The sequence below is a fragment of the Varanus komodoensis genome, unplaced genomic scaffold (genome assembly GCF_004798865.1).
Source record: "Varanus komodoensis strain SLA01 unplaced genomic scaffold, ASM479886v1 scaffold54, whole genome shotgun sequence".
Classification (NCBI taxonomy): Eukaryota; Metazoa; Chordata; class Lepidosauria; order Squamata; family Varanidae; genus Varanus; species Varanus komodoensis.
In genome coordinates, this window is record NW_025336142.1 from 150,451 (window position 1) to 170,989 (window position 20,539).

Consider the following 20,539-nt stretch of genomic DNA (forward strand, 5'->3'; position numbering starts at 1 on the left):
CCTCCCGGCCCCGAACCGGCCCGCTCGCAGGGGCCTGGAGGGCTCCGGGGCGGAGGCTTCGCGCAGGCGGCGCCCCGGCGTGTGGCGCGGGGAGCGGAGCGGGCAGGGCCGGGCAGGGCCCGGGCCTGGGCGCCCCTCGGCGGGGCCCGCAGCGCGGAGCCCGCCCGCCGTCTGCTCGCCGCCGAAGGCGCGCGGTTGCTTGCCCGGGCCCCCGATCGGCCGCGGAGCCGCCCCGGCGGGGCCTGGCTGCGTACGTGGAAGGCTGCGAGGGAAGTAATCAAACTGCGATTATATCGTTCTGATACTTTGTATTTCTTGGTAGGAATTTGTTTTCTGCATTCTGGGAGTTTGGTTGAATACTGTGTTGCGAGTCTTGTGACTTCAAGCTCTGAACCGGTGCATTTTTCTTCCTGTAGCTTTTGCATTTTCTTCAAGAGTTCTCCCAGCAAACGATCTCCAGGACACACGAAATCAAGAAGCAACTGGACAGACTGATTCATGAAATGAAAAGTACAGATTGCCGCCTGCACAACGTCTTCAATGGGTTCCTGATGCTTTCGAACACCCAGTTCATTGAAAACGTGAGTACGCTGTGATCACATGCTGGTCATGAGTAGAGACTTCTTGATGCCCAGATCTTAAGAAGGCATTACGGAAGAAACTGGACTCAGCACCATCAATTTGATAGTGTTATTCGTGTGTCCATGTGTGTTACAAAGCGAACACATTGTAGTAGCTTTTTCCTATGTTCCTCCGCATTTCTAATTTGCTTATAGAAATGACATCACCTGAGCCTGAAATCTGACATCCATTTGTTCTGTTGGATCGTTTTTTGGCAATACAATTCTGGATGGAGTGCTTGTGAGCAGCAGTCAGCTGCCTCTCTGAAGCCCTTTGGAATGAAACCAGGAGTAAATTGAAACTGATCATGCTTATCTCATTGATTTATCTAGTTACCAAGGGTCTTTTATTTATAACTGAATAATTCAAGGAAAAATGTACACCTGCCCATTTTTCATTTGCCACATTAAAATTATAGTACATGTATATATCTATCATTAACTGAAAATAATAACAAAACATACATTGAAATGTTAAGCTTCCCAGTAGTGCCATTTTTCAAGAGTAATCTAAAATCTGAGAGCAAATAATATTACAAAATACACTTCTTGGCTTGATTAAGGGCCAGTCTAAACATGATGGCAGTACCTTTGGATGTTTACATGAAGTTCTTCCAATATCATGTAGATAATGAGTTTGGGCATTCAGTATTATACAGAAGAGAGATGCGAATGTGAGGAAAAGAAGCAACTTAAAATCCGTGGCTGCTTTTCTCAGGAGCATTTCTCCCACCTGAGGTTCAAATACCAGAAGTGAGCTTGCTTAGTGAGAAGATTCGGAGGAGGTACGGCACCAGAGCGACTGTTACCAGCATGTTTCTCGAATGCCTTTAGTTGAATGGTTCTCTCTGCCTGCACCTGTATTCTTCACAGTCCAGTACAGAGGAGCCACAGCTTTACCTACTTGGGTACCTAACTTCTTAATTGTTGTTGACAGAAGTAGATTGGTGACTTGGCTTTGCTTGTGATTTAGTATACGCATCTAATACTAAAATGTAATTAAAATATTTATTTTATTTATAGAGAGTATATGATGATGAAGTGGAGGAACCCACACCCAGAACAGAACTGGGAGACAAGCCAGAACAGGCAAGTGCATTGTATAAGACTTCTCTGCTGGTGACGTTCACAGTATGTGTGCGATGCTGAAGCACAATAAATGTTTCCCTTTGTAAAGGGAAGCTGAGTTGTTAGTGTCACTTGGGCATTTGTGGTGGCCAACCCTTGCGAAGGCCAGGCTTGCTTGCCACTCGCTGAGCAAGAGTTCAGGTTCATGTGGCTTTAAGTTCAGCTGATATGGCAGCCCATCTCAGGGAAACAAGCCCCAGAACAACTCATGGATTCCTGGAAAGAGCTGCCTGTGGTGGGGGATCCTTGCTGGGCTTACACAACACAACAGCCAGTTGCTGACTCTTCTCATGGGCTCATTGGCAGGTCATTTTAGTGGGGCTGCATTAAGCACTGTTGAAGAGCTACAGCTGTAGCTACAGTGCAGCGTGTCTCATTTCAGATGTGGGGCAATATGGATATATTCACCCTGAGCTGCCTGAACTGCACTGGTCATCTCTTCTGGGCACAACTGGGGTTCTGCGTTTTATCATGAAAACCTGAAATCAGCAGGTCTTCCTCACCTTTCAAACTGTACATATTATAATGAGCTGCTTGTTAGAGCAGGAGTTTTTCAGCACTAGCTCTAGTCCTGGGGAATGGGTTCCTGGCTGTGTTGTGTTCAACCCATGGCATTTAAGAAGACTGGTCAGATTATTCTGCTCTGGCAAGATGTCAGTCTTGCTGAATGTGCTTCTATCAAAGTATTCACTTTATCTGGGGCACTTTGTTTCCTTCCACTTCGCTCTTTAGTACAGCAACTTTGTTGAGAATGACTGTGCAGCGCTGAACAAAAACTCAGTTTGTGCCATTGGACTTAAGAACATTGACAGAAACAGGAAGTTAATGGTGAAATTTCCTGCTTTTGATTCTGAAGGAGAAAACCCGTGAGCAGAAAGAAGCTGATTTGATTCCGAAAATCCAGGAAGCTGTGAATTATGGGCTGCAGGTGCTGGACAGTGCTTTTGAGCAACTGGACATTAAAGCAGGGAGCTCAGATTCTGAGGAAGAAACTAATGAAAGGGTTGAACTCATACTGGAGCCCAAGGTAATCGGACTTTTCTTATCTAAGCTGAAGAGAGAGAACAAGGCGTGGCGGATTGGATTAGGTCAGGGAGATGTGGGTTGAGTTCCTTAGTAGTCACACTGACTGAATAACTGCTGCCTAGTCCCTGGCTGGAGTTGCGTGACACAAAGAGCCACCATGGGCAACCAGACACGGTGAGCTGTGTTATCCGGGCTCTGCAGTTTCCGTAAGGTGGCTCTCGTTCACGAACAAGCTGCCCTGTGAACCCACAGCTTGTTTTAGGCTTCTTCGTTCCCATGGTGGCCTTTTCTGCTATCCAAACACAATGGGGGAATTTTATTTTGTGTAGACACACTTTGCGGAAGGGCTCGTTGGCCAGGGTGGCAGAATCTGCTCCTGCTCGCTCACCTGATTTTTCCTTCCACGGATGCCGACATAACACGCTGGATGATTTCCCTGCTTTACAAAAAAACTGTGTCCAGAAATGTGCAGTTGGGCTTGCCATTTAAAAAAATACGTTGTTGTTGTCTGTCTTTGACAGGTGTGCTCTGTGAGTGCTCAAGGGGGACGTTCCCTTCTCTGTTTTAGTTGTCCAAAGGAGCCATGTCAAAGGGAGCAGGCTGCGTACTGCACAGCTGAGTGCCACGGCTTGCCCGCTGTCAGTGGAGGAGGGGGCGAAAGTAGTGCTGTACTGCTGCCGATGCTTGCACTTCCTTTCTGTTTCTCAGATCCTAAATGTGCACGCACGTCTGTATTTCTTGTGCTGTTCTGCATCATGCAACCCCAGTAGATGCAGAATTAAGTACTCTGAAGAGGAGCTGTGAAAATGAGCAGAGGGGGTGGATATTTTTGCTTTCTGGAATAGATTGTGACTTGCGGGTATTGAAAAGTAGACAGTGTGCACAAGTATCAGTCCCACACTTCAAAGTAAAAGGATCTCATCGCTAAGGGGCCACTTTGGTTGCATGTTCTGTAGCTTTCTCCCCTTTTCTGTGGCTTTTCTATTCACAGACAATTTGCCTATATGCATGCCCCTTGACAGCTGAAACAGAAGAGGCTATTGATAAGCAAGACTGCATATCAGATAGCTTAAGAGTGCACTTGTGAAAGACAGACCCCCCCCATCGTCTGCCTGCCTATTATATCACGCTGGTGATCTCAAAACACTTATGTATTTGCCTTTTCACAGGATCTGTACATCGACAGACCCTTGCCATACTTAATTGGTTCGCAGCTTTTCATGGAACAAGATGATGTTGGCCTTGGTGATCTCTCCAGTGAAGGTGTGTGATAGAATTAATAATGGATAGTACAGATTAATTTACTTTTATCATTTGTGGTGGCCTGGGTGGTTCCTAACTGCACGAGGCTTGCTGGTACAAGGTGACTATGTAGAAAACCTGGCATCACTGGCCTGTAACGCCAGCCCCTGACCTTTGGCTAGCTTCAAGTCCTGCAGTTGTATTTACACAGCCTGAACCGATTCAGTGGCAGCTGGTTAGGGTGTCAGTGTGAGAGAGCTGCTGGGCATGCCTGAGTATCCCAAGTCAGATCTTCTTCAGCTACGGTGGTATCATGACTGTGCTCCAGTCTGTGCTTGAGCATCTTTCCTGGCTGATTTCCTACGAAACATCTGGGTTCTTTGGAAAACAAAGCCCCTTTTTAACCGCACGATCTGCTGTTTAATACAATTCTTGTTTATTGCCAAACCAATTTCTTTCTGTAGTTTGGGGACAGAGCTGGGCTATGAAGAAGGATCCAGAATAGGATTGGAGCCAAACCTTCCCTTCATTTCACCTGTGAGGGAGGGGTCGCTGAACTGAAATCTTTCTATGGAAATCTCCTGTACTACTTTGACAGTAGCTGACCCCCCTGGAAAGACCCCTGTTGTGCACATAGGAACCTGAAGGATGCTGCTTTTCCTCAGTCTTGGCAATGAGAACCAGAATGATTTGTTCAGTGAGCAGAGAGGACTGTGTACACCTTTGTGTATTTATTGAATTTGCAGGTAGCTTTTTTCCAAAAGCATGCACAGCAGCTAAACTTTTATAGTGATTTTAAAGAAACGCTCATGCAGTGTTGGGGGCATCTGCCTGATGTGGGCTGGGTCAGAACTGCCAACAGAAAGGAAAGGAAAGGAAAGGAAAGGAAAGGAAAGGAAAGGAAAGGAAAGGAAGGAAGTTGCTCTTGTGCCCATGTATGTGCTTGAAGTCTGGAGCAAAAGCACTTCTGTTTGATTTGCTCTTTTCAATTTCTCCTTGGCACAAAAGGCTCGGTAGACAGTGATCGTGGCAGCATGGTTGACAGTGAAGGAAAAGAAGAAGAGGTAAGAAGACTTTTTTCTTGAGCATGTTTGTGAACTTTGAAACATAACGTTGCAAGGCTTTGGGGAAATCATAGACATCTGTCCAATATGGTGTGGGGGATGCTGGTAATTTTGATATAAATAAACTACTGAACATTCATAGCTCTTCTTAAGTATTCCTAAGTGCAGGTTTTCTTTAGAAGTGTTTTTGATTTGCAGGATTTAGTAGAAGAATTTGGGAATGTAAGTGAGGAAGACCAGAAACAGGTAAGAAATGTACTGTGTGCTTTCTACTATACCTGTATTCAAAAGCACTTGGGCAAATAAAGTATAGTGTAGACCACGGAATTCACAAGGGCTGTGATAATTAAGCAAAACCATCTAGCCTAATCACAGCAGTTGAGGTTTCTAACTATCTTTCTAACTTGCTTTGTAGATTCAGAATATGAATCCTTTGTCATGCAACAATATACTTTAGTCTTGTGTAAATGTGCATGTGAAATACCAGGAAAAATAATGACCCAGCTACTTGTCAAAATACTGTTTCTTTTTAAAAGGAGGTGGCTTGTACTTTTTCATGTTTTTGAGCACCTGAAGTCTTGGGAACAAACGCAAGACTAAGAGCACTCTTGGAGCAGTTCTGTTCCCCCATCCAAAATGTGACAATCTTGTCTTCACCACTGTTGGAAGCACAGCGCCTGTGTGCCTTTGCTTTAACTTAGCGGCGTTCCTTGTGTAAATGTTAAACCAACCGAACTGCATCAAAAGCAAGGGGAGGGCATTTGCAGCCGGGGTGGGGACCTGCTGCATTGCATTCTAGTTGCACTATACTTCCTTTGCATTGCTGTCCCAGCCATGACATCTGCCCCAACTTCCCAGTCTGAAAAAAAGGGTGGGCTCAAGGGCATTGCAGCATAAAGTGTAGGGTTTGCCACTTTTTCAGAGAGCAGTTTTGCTGAGTGATGAAGATGATGATCTTTTTGCTGACTCTGAAAGAGGGGAGGAGGAAGAAGAAGGAGACTTAGAAGAACACGCAAAGCTGGTAAGATAGCTTCACATAGGAGAGTGGTTCCACAGCACAGCTTTTCCTGCTGTTGTGATCTTGTTGAAAGTTGATGAATACGCTGCTCAGTGTTTGTGAAGGAGTATGAACTTTCTGGTGCCTCTTGGTTGGCCAGAATGGGAGACATCTTAAAACCTTATTTAACACTTCTAGCAATTCTGAAATGTAAAAATCTTTCCTTTTTAATACATGTGTTTCATCAGAGAGTGGTGATATACTGACCTTTGGCTAAGTTGTTGCTTTTATTCTCTGGTCTTCTATTTTATAAAGTTAGTTTAGTTTTCTGAGAAGCTAAGCTAATTTTTATTTGAACAAATGTTTGTAACCAAATTAAAACTTAGCCATACTTTTTCTCTCTCCCATTTGTCCCCACATGAATTCGTCAGAAAAAGAAAGGGACTACATCATTCACAAATGAACTTGCAGCTCGTATCAAAGGGGACCAGCTCTATAAGCAAGAGGAACCATGCTGTAAGCTGCTCTTTCTTCCACAGCAGTGCTGAGGCTTGTGCATATGTGTGGAGGCAAGAAACAATTTTGATTGCCGTTAGGAAACATAGTTTTGCTTTGTGGTGGAATAGTACAGCTTGACTTTTTACATCTTTCAGCTAATGTTCAAATAGCATTAATGACTTCTGTCAGAAAGTTCAATAGGGTTTCTCTGACTTCAAAACACAAAGAAGGTCATGAAATTCTCCATTAGGTTAAACTCTTTTCATTATGAACATTGCTTTTTTAAAAAAAGAGAGAGAACTAGAAGATGACATTTTTAGCACTTGTATAAAGTACTTGCACTCAGACTTTTGTTTAAAAGTCTGAGTGTAAAAACTTGAAATAAGTTTTGCCATCAATACAAATACATGTGAGGCCAGTTTTGGTTATAGTCATTTTAGATTGACTGGCCTGCATGGGATAACAAACTTGTGATCTAGCAGCTAACTGGAAACTTGACTCCGGACGCTCTTGCTAGGATTTGAAAAAAGCTGGAAGCCATTGAGATAAAGGGAACACTACTAACGGTCATATTTGTCAGATCTGAAGCTTCGATTGTAGGGAAGGAGGAATATTTCTGAGTGAGTCCTGTGTGAAAAGCACAGCCATGGAGTAATGTTATCCAAGCTGGAGATTTTTCTTTTAGTTAGTTAGTTAGTTAGTTAGTTAGTTAGTTAATTATTAAGGGTATTTCTAACCCGTCCATTATTGTATGTGTCTGGACAGCTTAGAATAAATTACCCAATAAATACAACATTATACATACGTCATAATAAATATATCATAAGAACCCATGGCTGAGGATAAAAACATAATTAAAATTTAAACTTTAAAATACTGGGTAAATGAAAAGGTTATTTAGTTAAAGGTGGCTGAATTTTGCTATTTCTTGTTTCATGTCAAATGCTATTGTTAAAAAAATGCAGTGGTGAGGAGGAGCATCGGTCACTTTTCCTGTCAGTCTTGGTGTCCATTTTTCCATGTGTCTGTCTCTCTGTCTTAAATATAGGCTGAGCTTAACTAATCTATTAAATTGTTCTACTTGAACTTTTAGCCGATATAAAAAATAAGACTGCAGTGGCTGAAGAAGGAGGAGGAGGAGGTGTTCCATCAGATGGTATGTGTTCTTTTTTTTTATGAACCAGGTTCTGTTTGAGTGGTAGGAGAGGGAAACGATGCGGGCATTTTAATGTCGTCATTACTGTTAGGGCTTGGAAATCCCTTGTTTCCTTTCTTTACTCTCCGAAGAGAAGGGTGCCTATGGAGAATTGGTGGAATGCTTGCGTGCTTTCCTTTCTGCGATGACCGTCTCTGTTGGCTGTTTTAAGCTTTGACGACTTGCCTTTAAATGCAGGCTTGCTTTATTCAGTTATTCAGTGCTAACTCTGGCAGTTAGTGAGCTACAAAGGAGCTTGACACCCAAGACAGCTCAGTGAGTCATAGGAAATGCTGTTTGAGCCCTGAGTCCTGGTTGGTGCTCCCAGTGGACTATACATTCATGGTTCCTATGGATCAATTGCCCTACTCAACTGCAGGATATCCGGGGCGGGGGCGGGATTGAGGCTGGGGGTGCTTCGGGGAGGATAGGCGTATCTGTTGTAGGAGGGGCCTAAGAGGCCTTGGGATTCTGATTGCTTTGCCGGTGCTGGCACTGCCTCAGTATGCTGTGAATTGAGGTGGCTCATGGGCTTCCATCTCTAAGATGGGCCACAGTTTGGGCAATTTAAAAAAACTAAAGAAATTTGCACAAATTACGATATTTGAAACTAAATTAGAAGCTGAAAACTATGCAGCTCTAATGTGACTCATACAGTTTGTGCCAGGACTAGGCAATTTTCAGTTTCCAATTTTCCAAATTGTATAAACTTGTGCAAATTGCACTATTTGCCCAAATTTCCTTAATGGTTTTTTTTTAATGCCTGCCTTCGAGTTCAAAGTCCACAAGATCCAGTCACTGGGACGGGACGTAAGCAGGAAGCCTGTTGCGCTCAAATGAGCCGCGCTTCCCCCTCTCGGCTTAATCAGAATTTATTTAGCTTCTTTCTGCAGAAGGTTCCTGAGGCCCTCATCACTGCTTCTTTTCTAGCTCCTTTGAAAGGAAGTTCATGCATCTCTTATGTGTTCCTAGATGATGAGGACATCTTTAAGCACCCCAAGCTGACTGATGCAGACTTCTCGCCATTTGATTCTACAAAAGGCCTTTTTAGTGGCGGGACAGGACTCTTCGATGACGAAGAGGTCAGTACCTGTTCCAGATTCCTGGGCTACAAGGCAAGAGCTGATCATAGGTGAACCTGTCGCCTGATTTCAGCAGCTGCTGACAAGAGAACATTGCCTGAGAGCCTCTTCTATCGGTCTTTGCAGGCCACTCCCTAGCCAGAACCCACTGCTGCTCTCGGTGTGTTTATGTAGCACCATTTTTAAACAGTTGACGATGCAATCTCTGTTGCAATTTAATTCAGTATGATAAAACCTACTTGTGTCTTGGGGAAGGTCCCAGACAGTTGTTTAAGGCGATACAGCTTGGAGACAATATAGGCACAACTGCCCTTTTCCTTTGTATTCTTTGAACACAGGCCAATGCCCAAGGTTATAGGAGAGCGCTACAGCTTCATTTGCAATCTGCAGCTAGTGGTGTCAGCTAAACTAAAAGCATTACTTTCCAAAGTTATTTATCTTTGGAAATCAAATTAATAGCCAAAACAATCCATGAGAATGTAGTATTTTTTAAAAGTCGTGTTTATTTGGTCTTCTCTCACTTTTAGTCTTCAGCATTTGGTCCCTTCCTTTCATCTGCTAACTGATCACAAATGCCCCTGTGACTCTTTCTCTTCTACCAGGGTGATCTTTTTGCTGAGGTGCCAAAAGAAGATGCCATAGAAAGAGAAGCACAAGTTCCAGCAAATGACGGTGAGGGATTTGTGGCTGGATGCAGATCCAGATGACTGTTTGAATGCTTAAGGAGGTTATGCTCACAACTTTGGGCAGCGGGACTTGTGCCCTTCATTCCACACTCCTGCTGCATTTGATGAGAGAAGGCTTCAGTAGCAAGCCAGTAGAATGCAAGGATTACTTCCATGCGCTGTGCCATGACTGGTGCTGTGTCAGGCCAGTGACTAGTCCAGCACGCCTGTGGCCTTTGGGTGTTGCCCTGTTCCTGCCTCCGGTTCATGGAGCTGGCTGTGAGAGGGTCTGAATGCCCCTAAGACCTGCGCACATTGATGATCAGTTAAGTCTCGGCGCAAGTTGATGCCACGCTTACCTGCGGCACTTCAGCTTCGTGATGCTCAAAGCGCCTGCTGAATGAGGGAGTAAATTGTTGTCCTGCCAGCTGGGAAGCCAAGAGTGAAGGAAACAGGAGGAGGGAGATGTTCGCAGCTTCCTCTTGCATGTCTTGAGTCAACCCTGGTCTCCCCTCCCACAGCAACAAAGCTTCTATGGGAGAATGTGGTGCTCTAGTGTTTAAATGCACAGTGGAACAGAAATAAATATTTTCTCTTTTTAATTTGTCGCTTTGTCTGTGCTTTTCAGAACCACCATTAAAAGCTGTGAGGAAAGTTCCTGCTGGAGCAGTTTCTCTCTTTCCAGGTGAATGGAAGCAGCGGGTTTGATGCTTTCCTCCTTCGGCTCCCACAGATCCCTTTCTGTGGGTGGTGCAAGTGTCCAGCGCACGCTCCAGGGTGCCTGTGCCCTCGACCATCCGGGCTGCAGTTGGCAGCACTGAGGCATTGTACCAGGGGAAGGCTTTCTCCGAACAGACCGTTTTGCTGGATAAATTGTGGTCCAGTGTCACCAGCAAACTTGGCCACTCCACTATCCACTCCTAATTTCACATCGTTCGTGAACAGACTGAAAAGCATTGGCCAGTACAGAACCCTATGGGACTCCACCATTGACATCTCATAGAAACAGTGAGAGCCAGAAGGGGTCTCCCGGGCCATCTAGTCTGACCCCGGCTCCAGTCAGTTCCACTCATGACATGCTCACCAAGTGCATGTCCAGCCTATTCTTGAACACCCTCACCAATGGGGCCTTGACCACCTCCTGTGGAAGCCCATTCCACACCCTCGGGGTCCTCACTGTCAGGAAGTGCTTCCTGGCACCTAAATGGAACCTGGGTTCCCTGAGCTTTGCTCTGTTGGAGCGTGTCCTGCCCTCCTCTGCTGGGGAGAACAGGTCTCGACGCATCTCCATGTGACACCCCCCCCTACTTACCTGTATGTCACCAACAGATCCCCTCCTTGGAAGAGTTGCCATTTATTCCCACCCTCTGCCTTCGGTTCTTTAGCCAGAAAAAATGCTGGCTGACCTGGTGGGAACAGAATGGTATCGCGGGCAGCACGAGCAGGGATCTTTCCCAGCTAAAACGCTCACCTGAGTTCCCACATCCCACTAGGGTTTCTTCATGCATGAAGTTCTCCCGGAAGCCCCTCCAGGCCAGATGCTTTGTCTTTCTAATGGTACTCATTAATCATGGCTAATCCAGAGGCAGTCCTCAGCCCATCCTGTGCTTGCATCTGATAGATGGGAAAGTGGTTTATAATTGAAACTACAGTGGTACCTTGGCTCACGAATGTAATCCGTTCCAGGACTCTGGTCATGAACGAAATTGCTCATGAGCCAAGTCAAATTTCCCCATAAGATTCAATGTAAATAAGGTTAATCTGTTCTGTAACTATTTTTTTTAATCGGAAAAATGTGAAGCAAAGTGACAAAGAACAACGATCGCAGCCATCTCCACCACCACCCCGAGCATGGGTGCAGCCATCTCCCCGCCCCCCTGCCCCCAGCACGACCATGATCGCACCTGTCATCCCTGCATGTGCCCGTCATTCTGGCGTGCTGGGGGGGAGAGAGACGGGCACAGACGCAAATGCGCTCGGGGGTGGGGAGATGACTGAGATTGCGGTTGCATTTGCAGGAAAGATGGGCGCGATCTCAACCATCTCTCCCCCCCTCCCAGCACAATCGCAGCCATCTCCCCACTCGGGGTGGGGAGATGACCACAATCATGGTCACCTCCTAATGCAGAGTTCATGACCTGAGTCAAAATTTTTATGAAATTTTTGTTCGCGACCTGATTTGGTCGTGAACTGAGGCATTCATGAGCCGAGGTACAACTGTAATTGGCTGCAGCAGAGACAGATTTAGAACCTCCCGTTAAACATCAGATGACCATGTTTGTCTCCTGTTTATAGGGAGTAGTGATGTGTTTAACCCCTCCTCATTTCCGATGGGGAAAGAGGATAAACCAAGAGAACCAATTGCAGATAGAACCCCCAGACTTCATGAAAATGTTGGCCTCTTTGATGACGACAATGATTTTGAGTCAAGTAAGAAAAGCCCAGGTAAGCTTGTACATTTTGGAATTCCTTCTCTCACTCTCTTTTATGAGATAACTGTCTTCAAGTGTCATATTGCTCTTCTCACTCAAAGACCCCACTTGGGAAGAAGTGCTGCGGAGTTAGAAGACTTGTGGTAAGAAAACACTGAGGGGCCTCAGGTCATCCCTTATTTCCAAAAATGCCCCTTCTGTGTCTCACAGGCCTGCTTCTGTTCCTCAACAGTAGCCAAGCATGCGAACATCTTTGCATGAAGATACAGTGATGTGGAAAGCTTCATGGGCAGCCCTTGTGTTGCTGAGTCCTGATAAAGGGGTCGCGACACATTTGGCAATGACCCTGACGTTGTGACGGTGGTCACTTGACAGAGGTGCGGGCAGCCCTGCTTTTCTGATGAGGGTACCAGTACGGGGCACCTTAAATGAATGTTTGCTTCACTCACGTGCTGTATTTGGTGTCTACCGAAAAACGTGGTGTGTGAAGCTCACAAGTAGGAGCAGTTGTTTTGTTTCTTCTGGTGGTTGTCAGATTCCTCCTTGGTTACATTGTGCTACTTATATTTGGTATATGTTTTCTTTTTGAGACACACAAACATAGATGCTTTCACAAAGATAAATATAACTCCCTCTTACAGTCTTGCTCTGGAAGTAAACAATTGCATCTTACTTTCAAGCAGCCACGTCTGCAGCCGATCTCTTTGATGCGGAGGAGGATCTGTTCAAAGAAAAGCCTACCCTGGCCAGTGCTGTGACCCATAAAACAAAAGAAAGTCAGGAACGGAAAGCAGGAGACAAGGTGATTGAGTAGCCTTGCAAATACAAAATGATGACCATTTGGAGCGCGCACTCTGGAAGAGCTGTCTCAGCTTTGATTCTCAGGTCAGCCTGGAAGCCGGAGGGTTAGCAGAAATACTCAGCAGGACGGTTGCCTCCAGAAACTTTCTCTGGTGCTCGCCAAGACGACTCAGTCCTCCCAGCCTGCATTTTAGAAATACGTATGTTTTTGTACAGGCAGCTGGAATTGCTTCAGGTCACTACCTGTGACTATTTTAATTTCCTGTGAGGGACTTTGGGCAGGTTAAGGCAAGTTTCCCAAATGTCCAGTTGTGCCCATGCGCCCAAAGGTTGCGCATCCTTGGCTTCGGTCACGGGTCCATGGCCTGTACCTTGCCAGCAAGAGCTCTCGTCTCTGCAGATCTTGGAGCGCAGTGGCTGCATACAGGCAGTGATCCAAGTGCCTTCAGTGGCCAGAGTGGCACGCTGTGCTCCCGATTGCCAGACCCAGGCGAGTCTGGCTTCCTGCCCATCTTGTGCCCCCAGCCTGCACCGAAGCAGCGGGAGGCCCCAGGCAAGGTCGACCGTGAGCAAGTTAGCAGCTCTCGGGGCTTACCGAAGAGATGGGGTCCCTCTGGCTGGCTCCCTCCCACACGCGGTCTGGCCTGCGGGAAAGAGCCACTGGCTTCACTCCCAATGGCCCATGTCAGCGATGGCAGTTCCAGAGTAGACTGAGGGTTTACCGAAACGCTACGCACTGGCCTAACTGCGCATGTGTGTTTGTGCACCTTCCAGAGTGAGCAGTCTGTTGCGGAAAAGGCCAAGCCTGTAACTGGGACACCCTCAAAAAGCCGGAAGAGCCTGTTCTCCGATGAGGAGGACGCTGAGGTACGGCCCGGACCATTCCACTCTGTGTCGGACCATCCGCGCAGCGCGCCCCTGCCAGGCCCGCTCCCGGGGCCCCAGATGGCCGGTGCGGCCCCCGGTGGGAGCTGTCGGTGTCCGGAGTCTGCCATTGCGACTGACAGCAGGAGTGAGCGCTTGCACATCGGCTCCACTGGGTGGGGGGCATGAGCTGCCTGGTGCGGAGGAGCCTGAGCCCCCCTTGCCTCAGGCAGAGCACCTCCTCTCCCCAGGCCCTGCATCCCCCCAGGCTGAACGCCAAGGGGAGTGGCCAAGTGGGCGAGTGCGTTTCTGCATGGATTGCTAAGTGCCACACGTTTGTGTCCCACAGGACTTATTTTCATCCAAGACGCCCGCCAAAGCAAAGAACTCGTGTCCGTCTAGCAAGGTGACGACAAAGCCCGCACTTTCTCTGTTTGCAGATGAGGAGGAAGAGGTAGGGCAGCATCTGGCCTGGTGGGACTGGCATGGCCCCATTCCCAGGGACTGATTTTGGCCCCCTCTGGTGGTCCTTGTGGAATAACATGCTGACATCCGTGCAAATACAATCAGAATTATTCAAAGCCAAGCACCTCTATTTTAAAACCTGTCAGAAGTGCAGAACAAGTGTGAGCAGGGTTCAGAGACATTGTCCTACATGAGAAGTGGGGTTGTTAACAGACTCCATCAAGGAGAGGCAGAGATAAAAGAGAGAGATCTGAAGTACAGACAGGGAAAGGAAGCAGCAAGGAGGAGAATAAAGAAAAAGGGGGGCTGAGAACTTGCCTTGAGAAAAGTGGGGCAGGGTGGCTCTAGACGGAGATACTGATGGCCCTTCTCTCCCAACACTGTTGTGGAGTCGAGAGTCATACCAGATTCGGAGGACTCCTTGAGGTCCGCCTGCCCGCCCCCCCGCCCCGCAGGTTTACATCCGAGCTATTCTCAGAGTCCGCCTGAACACCTGGAGTGAGTGGCCTGGAGATGAGCCCCTCTTCCATTTCGATACCTGGAGGCCAAGTTCTGTGTGGCCCATCCTCGCCATCTGAAGAGTCTGCATCTCCCTGGTCTTGACGCTCATGCCAAGCAAACTCCCTCTTCCCAGCAGCGACTTAGGGCTTGCTTGGCCTTGGTGCACAAGAATTGGGATGGTCTAACCCTGTGCATAGGCTCACCCGAACATCTGTTGTATAGCATCTGGAAAACATTTTGAGGGATAAATAAATATATGAGCACCTTATCTGAAACTTTGATCATTCTGAAATAAAATATTCCATTAAAAAAAATAAAGATCTTTTGGGGGAAGAGGAAAACTTTTCTTTCAATTTTTGGGAGGCTTCTACATTTCTTTCCTTGTATTAAATGTTGCTCTGTCCAGACGAGGAATTCATATGCACAAGTGTGTAGCTACTCAAACGACGAGTTATGGGCATGCAACCAGTTGGAAATGTTAAGAATCCAGTTAATATTTACTCTGTAACATCAGCCAATCACATTCTGATTCTTCGCTTTGGTTAGTTCTTCTGTAGTTCAGCAGAGGAAACTACAGTTGGGGAAGTGTACATGGGGGGCATGTCGTGAATGGAGCTGGCTGGAGCCGGGGTCAGACTAGATGGCCTGGGAGGACCCTTCTGACTCGCTCTGTTTCTATGTTTCTAAGTAGGTGGCTTTTCTACCATGTTACAGTAAATCAGTTCTTTCTCTTTTATGTCTTTCAGGAACTCTTTCAGTCTGGGCCTAAGGCACATGTGTCCAAGCCTTTCCAAGATAAAGCAACAACTTTACTCTTTGGCAGCGATGAAGAGGTACGAAAGGCTGGGGCTGCTTATAGATGTCAGCTGAGTTGCTGGGAGAGTTTTTAGAATAGAGCCTTTGCTCCGTGGCCTTAATGTTCAGTTGCGTTTTGAGCTGTTGGCGGCTGATGCTTTTCTCAGCTGCTCTGCTTCAGAGTCAAAAGCTGTGACATTGATAACAATGGCAATTCTTTCTTAAACTCCAGAAAGAAACAGTCATCATCTCTAGGGTAGTATTTCCTCTTGGCCTTTAGTTGCAAGGACATTCAGAGAGCCTTGTTTAGCGAGCTGGTAACAGTTGTGCTCACAAAACAACTGCACCTTAATTGAAAGGGAAAAACCATCCCGGTTCTCTTGCCCCCTTCAGAGGGGCTAGAAGAGGGAGGGAGGACGGAAGGAAGGAAGGAAGGAAGGAAGGAAGGAAGGAAGGAAGGAAGGAAGGAAGGACGGACGGAAGGATGGAAGGAAACTCTTCAGGGCACCTTTTCTCCTCCTCTCAGTCCCAATCAGGGATTCTGTAGGTGCAGCACAGGGGTGCTGCCTGCATCTGTTGGGAGGCTGTACGCACTCTGAGCCTGTTGCATTCACACCATCCAGGGAGGGAGGCATTCCCTTGTCTGTCATGGCCAGTTTGCAAGAGGTCATTCCTGTAGAAGCTGGGGTGGGGGGGTGGGCATTTCTCACAGCAGCAGCCCTGGCCTGCCCATCCTGCTTTCTTGAAAAAAGCATAAAATTGACACCCTGGCATCTGCTGCTGCTGGAAGAGATGCTTTTTACAGAGCTGTAAAAAACCCATGCGTGAATCTTTGCAGGGTCAGCGCCAGTCTGAATAGACCAAACTGGACCGTATGGACCAACAGTCTGACTTTATAAGGCAGCTTTGTGTGATAGCATGGAAATGGTTAAAATTACTTGTATTTCATACACCCTAGAAAGAGAGGCACTATCCATTTCCTCTTTTAATTTCCCAGAGTGGTGTTCCACTATTGTTGCTGTTACCTTGCATGTATATTACTACTATTAGGGTCATCATCTATTATCACTTCTTAGTTAATATGAGTGTTCAATGATGCGTCTTGATAATATGCTTGGCTCTGTGAAGACGACAATGTTGGGAGCACCTGTTGAATTTTTAGGACCAGTGGCATACCGCCAAAGAAGTCAAGCCTGCCTTGGAAGGCAGTCAGAAGGTGGAACCTGCACACCCCACCTCTGCTGTTAGTAACACGATTCAGAAGGGCCTCTTTGAGGAGGAAGTGGAAGAGGATCTGTTTGCGATCACGACACCCAGGTAAGATGCTCGGCATCAGTGATTAGTCGAGCAGCTTTCCTGACATTGAATACTGTTCTGTTTTACTGTTTATTTTTGCTTTAAGATGTTGGGATAAGATTTCATGACAAACCTCTTTTCATCACTTTTTTTGCGAACCAGAGATAGGGGGTCTTATTTTCTCTGTTCAAGGACTAGGAGGTGGGGAGGACAAGATTGTGCCACTCAAAGTTTCTTTCTTTCCAAAAAATTTCAACTTGTTATTACCAGTAAGTAGGAAGAAATTTCTCCCAGATCGAGGCAAGACACTCAGCTATGTCCAGTCTCTGATGGGGAGAGAAATACTGATGGGGAGAGAAATACTTGTGGGGAGGAGGAAGAGTCTTCACAAAATGTTCCTCTTTCTTGGGGCAACCCTCAAATCACCTTGTGCCTGTAATGCTTTGCTGGGGACAGTTTTGAAGACCCACCATGGGAGAACCTAGGCTTGGCAGCAGGAACCCAAGTGCCATAAAGGACTCTTGAAATACGGAGATCCCGTGAGTGTGTGTGTGTGGTGTTTTGGCCATCACCCCTTCTTTTCCTGGGATCACTTCTTGAAAGGGGAGTAAACTTGTGACTTGCTTCTAGTTTGGATTTTAATCTGAGATGGAGAAGAAGGAACTTTCAGTGTCACCTCTCTCTTGCCACTTACAGTATTAAGTCTGCAGGACTTGTTTCTGGTTCTGAGCCTGTGAGCATTGCTAGCACCTGCAGTAGTACCTGCTTATAAAACCCATTGAAGGTATTTACATGAATGTGGCTTAGATTAGTCTACAGTCCGTGCTAAGAAATGGATTTTACCTTACTTAAAATAAAGAAGCTGGCAGTAACAAGCTGGTGAAGATAGCAAAATGCAGCACATGTTCAGGCTCTCACCTGTTTGGGGCCTGTGGTCTGGAAGTTTTCCTAGCGAAACTTGTGTTGGTGAGGAGCACTCTGCTTCCTCCCCACAGTATATTTAGGCACAGTTCCTGTCCGCTTCCTCAGTTTCTTTCTGGCTGCACCGTGGGTACCTTGGGAAATTCCATGTCCATTTTCCCTTGCTCCACTTCCTTTCTCTCTTCTTCGCTCTTCTCAAACTGTAGCCCTTTTCAGAATTCTCTCTTGCCTAGGTGAAGGCCACCTGGTCAAGGTCTGCCCGCAGTGCCAGGCCTTCGCCAAGCAGTCACCACCTCCCAAGAACCTGAGTCTCCCTTGGAAGAGGGGAGAGATTCTAGGGGAAGGTCCTCTGGATGGTTCCATCTTCAGGGCATGAGACCCAACAATACGAAAGAAGGCTGTGGACTCAGCCTTCCACGCCATCTGTATCAAAGACATATTCCATCTCGGTTAGGGCATTGTCTCACCTGCTTTTTCCACTGCTCCATCCAGCCTGACAGAATTGGACCCATCCAACTGAGCCCTCCCTCTGAGCTTGCCAAACCTTTGTCCCCGAGTGACACCAGTGGTCACATTTTGAGGTTTTGATGCCATGTTGTTGTTACAAACTGTATACATAACTTGAGTCAGGAATTCTCAAATTTGACAAATATATTGGAGTAATATGGTTTGCCTGCCTTCTTTTTCTTTCTCGCTGCAGTCAAAGAAAACCCCAAAGAGCTGCTCTCCTATTTGAAGATGATGCACTCAGTGGAGACTGGCTGTTCGGCTTCCAGCCATCCGCTCTCCCAGGTGGTGCCCAAGCAGCAACAGCGCAGGTATGCACTATTCTAAACAGGGGATTTCGGACTATTCCAAACTGGACCAACCCATACTCCAGACACTTGGCAGCTCCCTCTTTACCCACCTCACAACCTGCTGCCATTTCATGGACAGAGAGCCCTCCTAGGAGCTGTTGTGGCCACTTTTGTGGTCTAATCATCAAGTACCCACTCCATACCGTGCACACCATCTCAATTCTTAAGAGACTCAGTGAAGATTGTGAAGGGAAGGACAGGAAGTTACTGACTACCTCCAGTTCATTTTTTCCCCTTGCATTTCTCTGTAAGAAACAGCAACCCCATTTTGGAAAATCCTGGATGGAATGTCAAAATAAGGGTTTGATAGCATCTTCTATAATAAATTCATTAAAAATTACTAGAATAAATTTTATAAATAAACAGGATAAATGCATTGTGACGGAAACGTTTCTTTGTTCTTCTGCTTGAAGCCCTTTGACTTAATTTGTGGGGTTTGATGGTGTATATGGGCTCCTGAGATGAGGCTGTAGATCAGACCATCTGGCCATTCCCTGGCCACCCACCCCCCAGCTGGGCCTGTGGCTGTGCTCAGTTTCTCAGGGCACAAATGCTTTGTGTTTAGAGTTTTGAAACCAACAAGCTTTCGAATTACATGAGAAAAGAGTTTGGCTCCTCATCCTTTACTACTTGGTGGCTAGGTGGAAGCATCTGAGAAGAATCTGGTGGAAAAGAAAGCAGAACCTTTGAATGAACCTGATATACTTCATGGTCTTAGAAGAAGAGATGCAGAAGAGCAGCAATGGAAGGAGAAAGTAAGAAAAGCCCATATATTTTAAGGAAACCCCTGGGAAATGTTATTTTAGGAAGACCCTGTTCTGTGGCTATTGCAATACAGGCAGATCGTTGAAGTTGGACCCAAGAAGCTTTGATTCAGGGTCCAGTTAATGTAAATTTATGTTCTCGCCACCAGGTGCTCTCACTCCTTTTGAGTACAGTCCTCTATTAAATACCTAAATACACCCAAAGCAGCATACAAACATTCAATGCAATGTTAAAGTGACATCTCAGAAAATAATACATGGGCAGAGGAATCCTGTGGCCACTAGACAGCTCCTGGGACTGCTCAGATGGGAGCACAGATCCTCCTCTCCTGCTTCCCTGAGGTCACTAGGACGTGGCTGGCTTAGTGGAAGTTCCAGGTGTTGGGGCTGGAAACATGGTACAAGAAAAGTACAAAATGTCAATATGATTAGATGAAATCAGATTCTGACAAATTACAGTAGGTATCCAAGAAAGGCCTTCTTGCAGCAAAAATGTTTTCTTCCAGTAGAAGCTGGTAGTTGCTTTAATCATCTGTTTAGCATAATTGATACATATGAGCTTACAGGATAATGCAAGCAGAAACACAGCCTTCTGCCCCAGCCTGAATTTTGGCAGAAGGGAAAGCAGAATAAGAAGGGGAAGGAGAGATACAGTGCTGTTAATTTCCAAATCCATGTTACTCCAATATCTATTGGGCCAAATTGTGCATGTTTTCGAGATCTTCAGCCCTCTTCTTTAAGAATTACGTAACAGGAGGGAGTAAAGAGGACTCCGTGGTGGCATCCATTTTGCAGAACGGCACAGCAACACAGTTGTGCTGCTTGACAAGGCAGATCACAGGTGCCAAGTTCGCCCTGCTTCACAACAGTGCTCTCTCGATGTCCAAACAGGGTGTTTGAGGTATCTGATGGGGGTGTGAGAGCTAATTTTAAGTATTGTGCTGGTGTTTGGCCCTAGATTGAATAGATGTATGTATTCATTCTCAGCCACTTCTAGAAAAAGATGCCAAGAGAAAGACTAAAAGTGTATTTAGCTTATTTGATGAAGAGGAGAAAAGTGAAGATACAGATGTTAATAAGAGCACCCAGAAAGGAAATGAGAAGGTGAGTAACCTGCACGGTCGTACCGAGAGAGAAAAGAACTTTCTTGCAATGTCCTCTCCTTGGCTTCTTGGCACATGGCTGAGGAAGGGCTTGCATGTGCTCTTAAAACCGCTGCTTTGTTTTCCAAAGTGGCTTCTCCACAGACTCCAGTATCTTTTATGTGCCTTGTAAAAAAAATGTGGGCTTTTAAAGGGCTAGCATTATTTTATATGTTGGAGTTTT

At 46.3% G+C, this 20,539-nt stretch overlaps 1 protein-coding gene across 3 annotated transcripts in view; it reads left to right on the forward strand.

Moving 5' to 3' along the window:
* The first annotated feature begins 272 nt into the window (after positions 1-272).
* WASHC2C (WASH complex subunit 2C) overlaps positions 273-20,539 on the forward strand; it is a 28,858-nt gene continuing 8,591 nt past the window's right edge. The window contains exons 1-22 of one of the 3 annotated variants that reach the window (XM_044448257.1): positions 273-318; positions 417-581; positions 1,644-1,709; positions 2,605-2,775; positions 3,944-4,037; positions 5,025-5,080; positions 5,279-5,326; positions 6,003-6,101; positions 6,509-6,593; positions 7,669-7,731; positions 8,743-8,852; positions 9,455-9,524; positions 10,146-10,202; positions 11,813-11,962; positions 12,630-12,751; positions 13,525-13,617; positions 13,964-14,068; positions 15,327-15,413; positions 16,538-16,692; positions 18,293-18,410; positions 19,091-19,204; positions 20,201-20,317. In XM_044448257.1, the coding sequence (XP_044304192.1) occupies positions 504-581; positions 1,644-1,709; positions 2,605-2,775; positions 3,944-4,037; positions 5,025-5,080; positions 5,279-5,326; positions 6,003-6,101; positions 6,509-6,593; positions 7,669-7,731; positions 8,743-8,852; positions 9,455-9,524; positions 10,146-10,202; positions 11,813-11,962; positions 12,630-12,751; positions 13,525-13,617; positions 13,964-14,068; positions 15,327-15,413; positions 16,538-16,692; positions 18,293-18,410; positions 19,091-19,204; positions 20,201-20,317 (2,058 nt within the window). In that variant the 5' untranslated portion in view covers positions 273-318; positions 417-503. The remainder of the gene's footprint in view (positions 319-416; positions 582-1,643; positions 1,710-2,604; positions 2,776-3,943; positions 4,038-5,024; positions 5,081-5,278; positions 5,327-6,002; positions 6,102-6,508; positions 6,594-7,668; positions 7,732-8,742; positions 8,853-9,454; positions 9,525-10,145; positions 10,203-11,812; positions 11,963-12,629; positions 12,752-13,524; positions 13,618-13,963; positions 14,069-15,326; positions 15,414-16,537; positions 16,693-18,292; positions 18,411-19,090; positions 19,205-20,200; positions 20,318-20,539) is intronic. The other 2 variants (XM_044448259.1, XM_044448258.1) reach the window with 2 other exon arrangements.